General features: G+C 34.4%; 1 protein-coding gene across 1 annotated transcript; it reads left to right on the forward strand.

The window, feature by feature from the left end:
* The first annotated feature begins 1351 nt into the window (after window positions 1–1351).
* On the forward strand, window positions 1352–14517 carry pitpnaa (phosphatidylinositol transfer protein, alpha a). Its single transcript, XM_048162181.1, has 12 exons — window positions 1352–1510; window positions 3382–3412; window positions 6957–7105; window positions 7258–7349; window positions 7490–7497; window positions 8134–8208; window positions 8352–8435; window positions 8512–8589; window positions 9851–9961; window positions 10151–10273; window positions 13358–13425; window positions 13711–14517. The coding sequence occupies exons 1-11, from the start codon at window positions 1494–1496 to the stop codon at window positions 13403–13405; spliced, it is 816 nt and encodes a 271-aa protein (XP_048018138.1). The 5' UTR covers window positions 1352–1493; the 3' UTR covers window positions 13406–13425; window positions 13711–14517.
* The last annotated feature ends 904 nt before the right edge of the window (window positions 14518–15421 follow it).

Here is a 15421-nt window from a genome sequence, read left to right on the forward strand (position 1 = left end):
AGTGTGGCGTCATCTACAGATGTTGTAATTCAAGTTTGCTCAACCTTTTGAGCTCTGTTATTCTAGACTTGGATATGCTAGACTTATATATTATATATACACTACCAGTCAAAAGTTTGGAAACATTACTATTTTTAATGTTTTTGAACGAAGTCTCTTATGCTCATTAAGGATGCATTTATTTCATAATAAATACAGAAAAAACAATAATATTGTGAAATATTATTACAACTTAAAATGATGGTTTTCTATTTTAATATACTTTAAAATATAATTTATTTCTGTGATGCAAAGCTGAATTTTCAGCATCATTACTCCAGTCTTCAGTGTCACATGATCCTTCAGAAATCATTCTAATATGCTGATTTGATACTCAGTTATTATCAGTGTTGGAAACAGTTGTGCTGCTTAATATTTTTTGGAACCTGTGATACTTTTTTCAGGATTCGTTGATGAATAAAAGGTTAAAAAGAACAGCATTTATTCAAAGTATAAATCTTTACTATCACTTTTTAAACTTTTGAACGGTAGTGTATATTGTTACAAAAGATTTCTATTTTAAATAAATGCAGATTTTTTTTTTTTTTTTTTAACTTTTTATTAATCAGTGAATCCTGAAAAAGTATCACAGGTTATAAAATAATATTAAGCAGCACAACTGTTTCCATCATTGATAATAAATCAGCATATTACAATGATTTCTGAAGGATCATGTGACACTAATGATGCTGACAATTCAGCTTTGCATCACAGAAATAATATTTTAAAGTATATTAAAATAAAAACCATAATTTTAAATTGTAATAATATTTCACAATATTATTGTTTTTTCTGTATTTATTATGAAATAAATGCAGCCTTAATGAGTATAAGAGTTCATTCAAAAACATTAAAAATAGTAATAGTAATGTTTCCAAACTTTTGACTGGTAGTGTATATAGAAGAGGAGCAGTAGGCCTACAACATTTTCTTGATAAACATTACTGTGCTATAGCACAAGTCCTGAACATAAATTAACGTGGAATGGAGAAAGGCTAGTTATCTGTTACTGTCAGGCTGACTGGAAAGTCAGGTCTGGGACAGAACAGGCTTAAGATACAAAACAACTTCACACCCAAATCCTTTCTGCTGAGGTCTCATCCTAAATTAAAACCAGCGGAACGAGTACATCTGCCTGACATCCATGTGGACACACAGTCACAGTTTCTGTAAGCCCGTGTGGTGTTTGTGCGAGAGCAGGGTGTGGCGCGAGGTTCTATATGCGGCTCTTGACCAATCAGATTCGCTCACAGCCCGGTTTCCCTTCTAGTGGGTGTGGTTGCCGTGACGACGCGGCGATCCTGTCGACATCTTTCAGGAAATGAATTTAAAGAAATGAGAAATCCAGGAACTTGAACTGAAAACGAGTCGCGGCGGGGAGGACCGAAGAGTCGAAGAATAAACTCTCTTTAAACTAGTTTGAATGTTGAGCACGCGGAGCCGAAGGCGATAACATGTTAATAAAGGAATTGTAAGTACTTTTGTATGATTTAACTGAGCTGAAGTTTTGATCTCGCGCTGAACTTGAGTTTGGGGCGCGTGTTTGCTAACTTTCGCCGGCAGCTGCCAAATAAAGTAGATTTATGTTGATATTATTTTGACTAATTAATTATGAATTGGGTTTTTTTCGGAGTGTTAACTTAATTAAGTGAAATCAAATAGTCTAAAGTTTGACCTATTGTCCTATTATTTATATTCCAGTCAATTCGAATTCGCTTTGATCAGTCATCAGTTTATTTGCTTTACAAAGTGAAAAAAAAAGCGTAACTTTTTTTTTTTTTTTTTTTTTTTTTTTGAGGTTACAAACTAAAAACTGCAGGTAGTATGAATGTGATTGTCACATGCTACCGTTCTGCCGGTCACGCGTCATAATGCACCGGTGTGCAAGTCACGTCAAAGTCCACTTTGAGACTTAAAAGTATGTGCTGTTAGTATATACATATTCAGGAATTGGTCCTCTAACAATATTATGACAATAATATTTACATGACTAGAAAATGAAGTGCTGCCTGAATTTTATAACAACTGAAATATTACATTAGACGTCACTACGTCGTTGTTATGATGTCATTACAGCCATAATGGCTTTTATAATACTTGATGTGAATCTGGTGATTAAGAACTTTTAATTCGACACGTCATGGAAAACCTGGGAATTATCAGGGGATTTTAAAATGTGGGAAGTAATCCTGGTTTTAAAAGATTAGTATGCATTTTTTCATCAGTTTATTTTGTTGCTCTTGGTTGTAATACAATTCTCTTGCAGCTATAATTGTACGCAGATATCTACCTTTTTTGTTAACTTTGGTTTATGTCACATATCTCACCTGTATCTTATTCTAATTTGAGACGACTCTATGAAGTACACTCATTATGAAACAGTATTATCAGAACATGACTGTTTCATGATTGCAAAGAGACTTGGGACAGGTGAGGTTAATGAATAAAGCAACTTCAGTTCTTAATAACTAAAGTTCTAACTGTTATTTATAAGATGTTATTAAAGGGATAGTTCACCCAAAAATGAAAATTTGATGTTTATCTGCTTACCCCCAGCGCATCCAAGATGTAGGTGACTTTGTTTCTTCAGCAGAACACAAATGATGATTTTTAACTCCAACCGTTGCCGTCTGTCAGTCAAATAATGCGAGTGAATGGGAACTCTATCAATAAGAGTCGAAAAAAACACAACAGACAAATCCAAATTAAACCCTGCGGTTCGTGACGACACATTGATGTCTTAAGACAAGAAACGTTCAGTTTGTGTGAGAAACCGAACAGTACTATTTATATCATTTTTTACCTCTAAAACACCACGTCCAACTCGGTTAGTGAGGTCTGATTGCGGACCTCACTAACCGAGTGCTGAACGCAGTTGGACATAGTGGTGTTTTAGAGGTAAAAAATGATATAAATACTGTTTGTTTTCTCGGACAAACCGATCGTTTCGTGTCTTCGGACATCAATGTGTTGTCACGAACCGCAAGGTTTAATTTGGATTTGTCTAAGCAAGCTTTATTTACTCTTATAGATAGAAGTTCCCATCTACTCGCATTATATGACTGACAGACCGCAACGGTTGGAGTTAAAAATCATCATTTGTGTTCTACTGAAGAAACAAAGTCACCTACATCTTGGATGCGCTGGGGGTAAGCAGATAAACATCAAATTTTCATTTTTGGGTGAACTATCCCTTTAATGCCATTGTCTACAGATGGTAAAAACAGGGCTTGTGGGTACAAAAAGTTGTCCAAATAAATAAATGTAGTTGAATGAATGAAGAGTTCAAAGGTCACAATGGCATTTTTGCTGACTTCATTTCCTTTCTATGTTGTCTTTCAGTCGAGTCGTCTTGCCCATTTCTGTTGAAGAGGTATGTACTGTAATTTTCCCTTTTCTTGAGATCTTACAGGTGCTATCATAATCTATTATAATTTGAAAAGGCTCATGGATGGATTTTGGCATAATGACAGTTTTTCTGTTACTCCAGTTTTCCAGGCTCCACCTATCTGTTTGTCATGATAGGCAGGAGTTTAGACATTCAAAACGATGAATTGAAACAGTCCGAGGTTTGTGGGAAAGTGGCCTAGTTTAGTGGCATGCCTGTATACAGTAGACTAGGACAGCTTATAATTAATTGTAACCCGAGACCAGGCTTATCGGACTTTATCAAGTGTACCATCAGCTCCAGCTTAACAAGCAAAGGTTGAATTTGTTTATCCCTGTCATTTCTTGCCCTCCCTGTTGTAGTATTTGTTTGTTTTAGATTGGTGTGTCTTTACCCTGGATATCTGAGCGCCTTGATGCCATCATTCTGTATCTGTAGTGTTTGAATAAGAAATCATTGTTGAAGAAGTCAATTGTTCTTGTCTAAATGGCAGTAAAAACAAACACAGGTTTGGCATGTGCAGTTGCATTCCTTTCTCTCTTAACCTGTGCAAAAGGCCACATAATACAGACTAGTGGAGAATTAAACTACCCGACCAGCTGAAACGGGAAGCACCTAGAGGATATTACATTGTGGAAGCTGGTTTTGTAGACATGCCCAGTGTAGGTGCAGGGGCTGCTGGGAGCTGCATGACTCATTTGTGTCTGGATCTCAGTGGGTTATGTGTAATCTTAACACACCTCAGAATAAATGTCAATTTTTCATAGTGAGCATTATATTGTTGTTATGCCTAAAATTCACCATGTTATATGGCTTATTGGCTTATAGGTGTCAACCAGAACTTTAATATCAGTGCAAGCGGTTTTTAATACTGTACATTTATAATTTGGATACCTTAAAGGGATCGTTGACCCAAAAATGAAAATTCTGTCATTAATTACTCACTCTCATGTCATTCCAAACTCGTGAGACATTCATTCATCTTTGGAACACAAATGAAGATCTTTTTGATGAAATCTGAGAGCTTCCTGTCCCTCCATAGACAGCTACACGACTACCACTTTACCACTTCAAAAAGTTCATAAAGAGATTGTAAAAATAATCCAAATGAATCAAGCTGTTTAGTCCAAATTTTCTGAAGAGACACGATTGCTTTATATGAAAAACATATTGAATTTAGGCTTTTATTCACATATAAACATTGATCAGTGAACATAAACAGAAGCTCAACAGAACCTGCTTGAACAAACCTTTTGCGGAAGCTCAAATGTGCTGCGTAACACACGAGAATGAAGCTCATTGGTTCTCGCACGTCAAGAGAACATGCTTGAGCTTCTGTTTATCTGATGTGTGAGTTGATCAATGTTTACATGTGAATAAAAGCCTAAATTAAATCTGTTCATCATATAGGGCGATCATGTCTCTTCAGAATATTTGGACTAAATCTCTCAATTCATATGGGTTAGTTTTAGGATCTCTTTATGAACTTTTTGAAGCGTCAAAGTGGTAGCTGCGTAGCTGTATATGGAGGGACAGAAGTCATTCAGATTTCATCAAAAATATCTTAATTTGCGTTCCGAAGAGGAACGAAAGTTTTACGGCTGTGGAATGACATAAGGGTGAGTAATTAATGACAGAAATTTCGTTTTTGGGTGAACTAACCCTTTAATTCACTTTTTACAGTTTTATTTGTCATTTTTGTAGAAAAAAATAGTATGGGTTTTTAATATCGACAATTTATCGGTTATGTGTTATCATAACATTAAAATAATTATTAGTTTATTGTCGCAGCCAGAATTTATTTTGATAAAATGGTTTGGATTTGTTTCCAAAGTGTCTAAAACTTGCTATAAAAAATTTTATGCTTCTACTGAATATAGTCTTGGGCAGAAGCTTGTCTAAGTTGGAGAACTAGAGGTGCACTTGTATTTGCTAGAAGCATTAGACACCAGTTTCCCTCTTTTCCATCATCGGGCTATATAGTTTGAACACTTCCTCTAGAAGTGTGTCCGTTTGTTTATGGCACAACTGTCTGTATATGGCTATTTATTTATGTAGATGTTGAATCCTCTCCCAGCACTGTACGCAGCCATGACATGACAGAATACATTCACTTTTAATGTGTTTAATTGTTTGTCATTATCAGTGTTGGAGGTAACGCATTACAAGTTACTTGAGTTATGTAATCGGATTACTTTTTCAAGTAACTTTTAAAGTAATGCATTACTTTTTCAATTTACAACAAAATATCTAAGTTACTTTTTCAAATAAGTAACGCAAGTTATGTTATGTGTGCGCTGTGTGAACATGCAGTTCTAGACTAAACGTAAACATGTTTTTACTCATCTCACTTGCACGAAAACATTCAGTATTCCTCAAAATGAATAAAAACAGTAAAATGCAATCTCAGAATTTTAAACAAACCTGTAATAATTAACTATATTAAATTACACAAATATACTTTATGTATTTAATCTCACTTTATTAAGCAGTGTCTTTGCTGCTGACCTTCAATGATCTAATTCAACCATACTAATAAGGAAAAATTACTTTAGATTAGATTTAGAAATAAGTGTTGATTTTCCTCCTCCTGTATCCTATTCTTCTTTAATCCAGAACGGCAGCACAGCTTAGTCTCAGCCTCAGACGTCATGCCCACAGACCGTTAGCTGAACGTCTGATACATATGGCACACTTTCGAAGGAGTTTCGAAGTCGTCATCTGGTTGGTTTAAGTAAACAGGACGTCCGGGAGATGCGTGTGCCGCGTTCTTTAAGGGTCCACCTGGAAGCACATGCCATGACCTTTTTTTTTTTTTTTTTTTTTTTTTTTTTTTTACAGTCTATGGCCGTGACACTAAACCCCTTGAAAGAAAGAAAGCCGTCGTGTTTATAAACGCTTACCAGGATCAACTAAATGCTGGATTTCCAAAAGTATATGAAGTTCGTGGGTCCATTGTTGCAGTAAACTTGCACAACGCTCTTGAATTAATAATTTATAGATGCAAGCCGGTCTGTTATTGCAGGGACATCAACTTTACATTTTCACGCCCTTAACATGACACGGAACAATTGATTGGTTGCGTTACATGTCATTCAAACGTCTTCTTGGGTGGTCCTTGGCCAATGAGAGCAGCGATATAGTCCAGACCTTCTGCCATCAGTCTGAAGGTCTGGCTTCGCGAGATTTGTCGGAACTGCGCCCTCTACTGTACAGGTGTAAAGGCTTAAAATAGGCTTATTCATGTCACTTTTGGTGTGAAAGGGCCTTAACATTTGCCAAAAATATAACTTCTGTTGTTATTAAAAAAACAAACAAGCAATCCCAGCCCAGGTAAGAAAAAGTAATGCAAAAGTAATGTAACGCATTACTTTTGATAAAAAGTAACTAACGCAATTAGTTACTTTTTTTTATGGAGTAACACAGTATTGTAATGCGTTACTTTTAAAAGTAATTTTCCCCAACACTGGGCATTATACTGTAATTTGCATATGAACAAGTCAAGTTAACATAATTCTCTCATATACAGTACCAGGTTGGTCAGCTGTTCTCAGTAGCAGAGGCTAGTAAGAATGAGACGGGAGGTGGAGACGGGGTGGAGGTCCTGAAAAACGAGCCCTACGAGAAGGAGGATGGAGAGAAAGGACAGTACACGCACAAGATCTACCGCTTGCAAAGGTAATTTTATTCAGTACTATGGTCTATATTCAAGTGCCATGGTATTATCATGTTCTTTTGTAAGGGTCATCACATGTCATCAAGCAGTAAAACTGGTCATAGTCTGTATCTCAGTTTTTCTCTGGGAATCTCAATCTCTCTGTCTTATTCAGTAAAGTGCCAACTTTTGTACGATTACTGGCCCCTTCATCTGCCCTGAATATCCACGAGAAGGCCTGGAATGCTTACCCTTACTGTCGCACAGGTACCGCACACAGTACACTAAATGTACACGTTAACACAAACATGATGCATGATTGACCTATTAAACACAGAACTCACTTCACTTCAAAACTGTTTTTCTTCTTTTTCATGCGCTCCCTACATCATCATTCATCACTCCAGTTCTTACGGTGAGTGTATGAGACACCTGTGTGTGGCTAAATTAAACATTTTCTATTAATAATAATATTAATAATCAGCATTAACAATTTCTTTTAACAAGTAAACAGGTTTTGTTCTTATATTTATGCTACACTTTAAAAGTTTGGGGTCGGTAAGATTTGGAAAAAAATGTTTTTGAAAGAAATTTATTGATCCAAATACAGTAAAAACAGTAATATTGTAAAATATAATTACAATTTAAAATAACTGTTTTCTATTTTAATATATTTAAAAATGTAATTTATTCCTCTGATGCAAAGCTGAATTGTCAGCACCACTATTCCAGTCTTCAGTGTCACATGATCCTTCAGAAATCTTTCTGATTTGGTGCTCAAGAAACATTTTTTATTTTATGTTGAAAACATTTGTGCTGCTTAATGTCTTTGTGGAAACATTGATGCACTTTTTCAGGATTCTTTGATAATTAGAAAGTATATTATTTTCTATAGAAAGTATATTATTAACGCTAAAAGTCTTTACTGTCACTTTTGAGCAATTCTTACTAAATAAAAATATTCATTCATTTTTAAAAAAAGAAATCTTACTGACTCCAGACTGAACAGTAGTGTGTCTGTATATCAAATCTATTGTGTGTATTTTTATAGAATGAGTACATGAAGGACAATTTTCTAGTCATGATTGAGACGTGGCACAAGCCTGACCTCGGTGAACAGGACAACGTGAGTAGGCATTCGGCATTATGCATATTAATGCGCAAAATAGTATAATTGCACATCACCACAATGAGCAAAATATCGATTTTAAATTACAAGTATTTGTAAGAATCTTGTAAACTAACCATGTCTTTTTTATTTTTTTGAAGGTCCATAAGCTTGACCCAGAACAGTGGAAGAAGGTTGAGGTGGTACACATTGACATTGCAGACAGGTCTCAGGTGGACACTAAGGTAAGGAAAACTGAGTATTTACTTTCAATGCATGATCAAACTTTAAGACTTGCTGACAGATTAAACATCTTTACAGGACTACAAACCAGACGAGGATCCAGCCACGTTTAAATCGCAGAAGACTGGTAGAGGGCCATTAGGACCTGACTGGAAGGTCTGTGTAGTTTCTTTAATTGTTTCTAGATAAATAGTTCGTTAACACTTTACTTAAAGGGGTGTGCATAAGACTGACATGACACCTTCATAATCATGACATGACACATGTCATGAATATGAAGGAGGTTTTATGAATGTTTATGACAACTGTCATTAAGTGTCATTCGCTCAATTATTTCATTTTTAATGCAAAGATGACATTGTTTGAGATGTCCGAGTTATGACAACTTGACATAAACCAATACATCGTAATCTGTCAGTGTCTTTGTCATGACAACTTGACATCATTTAGCTTTATGGGTTAATATTGCATTAAACTGTCATGTGGTTGGTTTTGACATTGGCTGTCATGAGGCCATTATAACAGTGTCATGAATATGTATCTTGAGCTCAAGTACAGTGGTACAAATTGAACTTGTCATTAAAATGTCATTAAGTGACAATACTCTGACAAATAATTTTATAACAGCGTCATGACTATTTTTCATTTCATGTTTTTTTTTTTTTTTTTGTTTTTAAGTTTCCTCCAACAGAAGGTCAGATAATAGACCATTTCAAATTTCGTAAAAAGATGACACTGTTATAAAATAATGGTAACACTTTATTTTAGGGTCTTTTAACTAGTTGCCTATTACTATTAGCATTCATATGGCTAAAATATTGGCTGTTTATTAGTACTTATAAAGCACATATTAATGCCTTATTCTGCATGATCTTATTCTACATTCTTAATCCTAACCAATACCTAAACCTAACAATTAACTATAATAAGCAGTAAATTAAGAGTTTATTGAGGGAAAAGTCATAGTTAATCGTTTATATATGTGTTCCCTATACTGAAGTGTTACCAAAATAATGTAATGTAATGTTAACCCATAAAGCTAAGTAGTTTTTTAAGTTTGATAATTAATCTGCTATGTCATGTTTATGACAGGTTATGATGTTTTGCTAATGTCACGTTGTCATGACAAAGACACTGACAGGTTATGATGTGTTGGTTTATGTCAAGTTGTTGTAACAAAGACATCTCAAACAATGTCATCTTTGCATTAAAAATGACATAATTGAGCGAATGACATTTAATGACAGTTATCATAAACATGCATAAAACCTCCTTCATATTCATGACATGTGTCATGTCAAGATTATGAATGTGTCATGTCAGTCTTATGCACACCCCTTCAAGTAAAGTGTTACCAATAGCTCCAGTGTTTTTGCAGAGTCCTGAAGTTGATTAAGTTTGTTCCTGTGTGTTGCAGAAAGAACTTCCTCAGAAGACGGACTGCCCTCATATGTGTGCCTATAAACTAGTCACTGTCAAGTTCAAGTGGTTTGGCCTGCAGAATAAAGTGGAGAGTTTCATCCACAGGGTATAAATCTATAAAACATCTCATGCTGTGTTCAGTTTGACTCAACAAAATGTCCATCATGGAGGTGCAGTTTAGAAAGATAAACAGTTAGTGTTTGTTCATTTTATTAGAGGGCTTGGTGTTTGTGTGTTGGTCTATTTTTAATGCAGTGACTCATGAAACATTAATGTTTGTTTGGTTTGACTTCAGCAAGAGAAGCGTCTGTTCACCAACTTTCACAGACAGCTCTTCTGCTGGATAGACCAGTGGATCAATCTGACCATGGAGGACATCCGCCGCATGGAGGAGGAGACGCAGAAAGAACTTGATAATGTGAGTTCAACAACGCTGAACAGAGTGCAGACAGTTTTACCACAATGATTTATAATATTCAAAGGTTTTCACATAAGATGCAGTTAATAGCAGTAAAATAAGATTAATTAAAACTATTAAAAAATGTTAAAGGTGCCCTCGAATGAAAAATTTAATTTATCTTGGCATAGTTGCAAGAGTTACAAGAGTTCAGTACATGGAAAAGACATACATTGAGTTTCAAACCCCATTGCTTCCTCTTTCTTATGTAAATCTAATTTGTTTAAAAGACTTCCGTAAAACACGCGAATCTCAACATAACACGACTGTTACGTAACAGTCGGGATCATTAATATGTATGACCCCAATATTTGCATATGCCAGCCCATGTTCGAGCATTAGACAAGGAAAGGCTGTATTAACGTCTGGATCTGTGCACAGACAAGGTAAGCAAGCAAAAACAACAGCGAAAAATGGCAGATGGAGCAATAATAACTGACATGATCCATGATAACATGATATTTTTAGTGATATTTGTAAATTGTCTATCTAAATGTTTCGTTAGCATGTTGCTAATGTACTGTTAAATGTGGTTAAAGTTACCTTCATTTCTTACTGTATTCACGGAGAAAAGAGCCGTCGCTATTTTCATTTTTAAACACTTGCAGTCTGTATAATTCATAAACACAACTTCATTCTTTATAAATCTCTCCAACAGTGTAGCATTAGCCGTTAGCCACGGACTATAGCCTCAAACTCAAAGAATCAAATGTAAACATCAAAAAAAATACTTTACTCACATTATTCGATGTATGCACACAGCATGCATGACGAACATCTTGTAAAGATCCATTTGAGGGTTATATTAGCTGTGTGAACTTTGTAAATGCGCTCTAATATAGTCGAGAGCTCGTGAGGCAGGGAGCACGCGATTTAAAGGGGCGGCGCGCTGAAAAAATCAGTGTATAGTTAATGATGCCCCAAAATAGGCAGTTAAAAAAATTAATTTAAAAAAAATCTATGGGGTATTTTGAGCTGAAACTTCACAGACACATTCAGGGGACACCTTAGACTTATATTACATTTTGTGAAAAAGCATTCTTGGGCACCTTTAATTGAAATAAAGTTGAAATAAAATATAAATGTTAGATGAAAAACGTAAATTATTTTTATTTCCATTGAGTTTTAAAATTTCATTTAAGTACTAAAACAAAAATAATGGTTAAATAGAAATAAAAAAAAAAAACTAATAAAAAATGACAAAAGCACATAACAAAAGTGAAATATATGAAAATATAAAAATAAAAGTATATAAATGATACTGAAACAACACTGAATGGAGTAAAGATCCAGTGCTGAATGACCTTGGTCAAAGGAGATATTTAATCTTTATTTAATTTATGGATCCACCAATATAGTTCTGGCCAATAATCATTTTCAGGTCCAAACTAATTGATAAATGGCGAATATTAGAATTTATACTATTTGCAGAGGTGGGTAGTAACGAAGTACATTTACTTCGTTACATTTACTTGAGTAGTTTTTTGGAAAATTTGTACTTTTTAGAGTAGATTAAAATGTGGGTACTTTTACTTTAACTTGAGTAAATTTGTAATGAAAAATCTGTACTTTTACTTCGCTACAATGGGCAACGTTCATCTCGTTACTTTATTTTAATTCAATACTGTAAATGTTAAGAAATGCGTAGTTTATTCCATGCGCGCTGTCTCTTTTTTCATGAACGATGCCCCATTCACAAATGAATCACTCTTTTGAGTCGATTCTGTTCAAAGACTTGATCAAACAAGTTGGTAAAGCTGTCTAAATTGATTCGCGAATCAGTTTGAATGATTTGTTCAGTTCCTGCACGCGCTGAATCGTTTGAAGCGGTTTCTCACTCGGAGCGGAAGAAGTGGCAGTGGACCTACAGTCAATTAAAAGCAAATCTGCAAATGCATACAGTTGTTTGCCAGCGATGAAGATCTTTATTAGTTGAGCTGCGTATGCTGTCTGTGAACAATTCCACAGGTAACGTTAGGCCTATCGATTTCATTTGATTTTACTTCATGATACAGCCGAGCCAATAGCCGACATTTTACAACCAAACAGATTATTACGTCACTATAACAAAAGTATGTAGTATTTCTTTACCGTTTTTATGGGCATATATCTTAATTTATACATTAATTTATACATATACTATTGCGCAATGGCGGTGCCAGCGACCTGTTCGTCTTGAAAATGAACGCTTTGCGTTGACACAGTTGAAATATACATTTGATTACATTTTGGAGAACAGACCGAAGAAGATCCGTCAATGTGTATTTGATCATTGTTTGTGTCAAGTTCAGATATGAGCGCGAGCACATGTAAATAGTTTTCTCTCTTCTTTAAAATGTAACGTTAGCTGTGTACGTTATTAATATAGTAACGATACATTCGGGTTACAGATGCTAGAAATAATGCTTGTCTCTTCTATGTTTGTTTGTTGCAAAGATATCTAATTATGATAATAAATTAAATATCTATTTAAATAATAAACATTAAATAATAACATGCTAGTGTGTGTGTGTGTGTGTATATATATATATATATATATATATATATATATATATATATATATATATATATATATATAATAAAAGTAACTAGTAACAAGCTACTTGAGTAAGATTTTTATTGGATACTTTTTTACTCTTACTCAAGTAACTATTAGGATTATTACTTTCACTTTTACTTTGAGTAAATATTTCTATAAGTACTTGTACTTTTACTTGAGTACAGTTTTTGGATACTCTACCCACCTCTGACTATTTGTACCTAAATAAATAAATTAAAATGCTTAACTTGAATCACTCAGTTTAAATGCTACAAGTTAATTTAGGCAACATTATACTGTACAGTATGAAATTATTTTTCATTTTGAGGTTTGCTAAAGATTACATTTAACAGTGTTATTAAATTATTAATGTTTTAAAGATTAACTTTAAGTGAATGCTAGATGACAGCAAAGGTCTAAAAGTAAAAATGAAATGAAGCATTAGCCCACATAATTAAATATCCAATATTGACATGTCTGAAATTCTTTTTTTTTTCTGCCCATAGATGCGAGAGACCGAACCAGTGAAAGGCATGTCTGCCGCAGACGAATAAGGCACTTGTTTATTGGGACTGTGAGTAAAGCTGTGCTGTTGGTTTATATTTCAGAGTGTGTATTTACACCAAGTGCAAATAGCCTGCCTTGTTGGCAGATGTTATTTACACTAACTCCGCCCACCAATTGTCTGACAGGATCAGTGGTGTGGAGAGTAAGGCAGGTGGCGTTGGCTTTTGACGCTTGGCGAGTTTATTTTAAATAAAATTTAAGAAATTATCCAGGAAATATTTTTTTCCCCGAATAATTTTTTTATGCCAATTTATATATTTAATTATTTATTATTTTATTTTTGTATTTTCAGATGTTGCAGTCACTGCAGTATGATGGGCTGCTCTCTCTCTTCATGCTTCACTCCAGTAGTTTTCTTTTCTCAACATCTGCACACAGGAGATTCTATCCAGAGGTGTTTCTTACACTAATTAGTAGCAACATTTTTTTTTTTTTTTTTTTTTTTTTTTCAGCCCATGTTTCTACCCCATGTATATTAACTTTTATTTTGAAAATCTCCATAAATGTTTATCCATTTCTTTTTTTTTTTTTTTTTTTTTTTTTTGCTTAAGTTGACTGACATCAGCACTTGTGTGTTTCAATAACCCCTTACTATCGTTGTCACCAGCATGTTTACACGTTTCTCTAACAGACGTTTCCACCCTTAATGTATTCGCTTCAAGTTTTGTTTTGCCTCATGACAAACCACCTCGTATTAAAGGAGCTGATTGCAGCTGATCCATTGTTACTCATAAGCCACTTATCTCAGGACTTTTTGTAGGTGTAAAAGGACTGAATTCTTATAATGTGGTAATACCAGGTTTACAGTAATGGCATAAAAATAAACTTGCTTTAGTTCAGTTGAACTTCCATCCAGGGTCTAGAGAGGTAAATATGTCATGTTGGGTTGGAGATGTCTTAGCACATGTTTTGAGAGATGCATTGTGCCTCTGTCATACGAGGCTTAATAATGAACTGTATTCAGAGGTTTAAACTGTATTCTGCTGCTCTGTTCCACTTTCTCCTTAAAACTCTGTTTACTGGACTCGGATACAATGTAATACTCGTTTCTTAATCATGTCTTATGACCTGATAATGATATTAAAAAGAATTTATATTATTATTGGCTGTAGAATGTCTTTGGTGATAATTTTAGTTTTTTTTTTTTTTTTTTTCTTTCTCATGTGTAAAAATTAATTACACCCAAAACTAATAAAAATTTGATAACTGCTTATTGATTGACAGCTTATATTACCTATTTTCCAAGCTTTTTTTTTTTTTTTGGTGCTATATCAGGATCCCATTAGCTGCTCTTTAATAAACGATCTAACATTCTTTTGGTATTTACAAAGTGATCAGGAAACAAGGTCAAGGATATTGCTTTGAAATACATTCATACACTCTTTATATAATGCACAAACTCAGCAGTCTAAACAATGAGTCATCAGAGTAGATCAAATGAGCAGTTTGTGCTTCACTAATGTGCAATGCTGAAACAGAGACTAACAACCTAGCTAATACTCAGCATATTTGGATAAGGAAATAAACTTGGTTAACATCATTCAGGATAATGAAACTTTCAAAGTTAGTAGGGTTCCCAGATCTGCGTAACAAGGAGCCCATGTGCAAATCAAAATAGTCCCAATTACAAATTAATCTTGTTTTCATTAATTAAATCGTCTTACCTTACCAAAATAAACATGAATTAACATCAGAGAGTATGTTGAAAGAGCCAGTACAACTTATTGAAATGTATCATGTCTCTCGTAATCGCTCAATCAGCTGCGGTCAATGTGACGGGTAATGTTACATTTACCTCAGAACAGCCATTATAGTCAGTGAGAAAAATGTACTCTAGAGAGGATTATTTTGCAAAAAAAAAGCACTATATTACATATTTGTTATATATTTACTCTAATACCATTAAAATGTATTATCATATTCTAAAAAACAGCCTTATGTACAATATTGTATATCCGTTCTCAATAATGATGTACCAGCTGACAGGGTTCCCTGTAGTTTAC

This window comes from Megalobrama amblycephala, linkage group LG16 (genome assembly GCF_018812025.1).
Source record: "Megalobrama amblycephala isolate DHTTF-2021 linkage group LG16, ASM1881202v1, whole genome shotgun sequence".
In the NCBI taxonomy this organism is placed as follows: Eukaryota; Metazoa; Chordata; class Actinopteri; order Cypriniformes; family Xenocyprididae; genus Megalobrama; species Megalobrama amblycephala.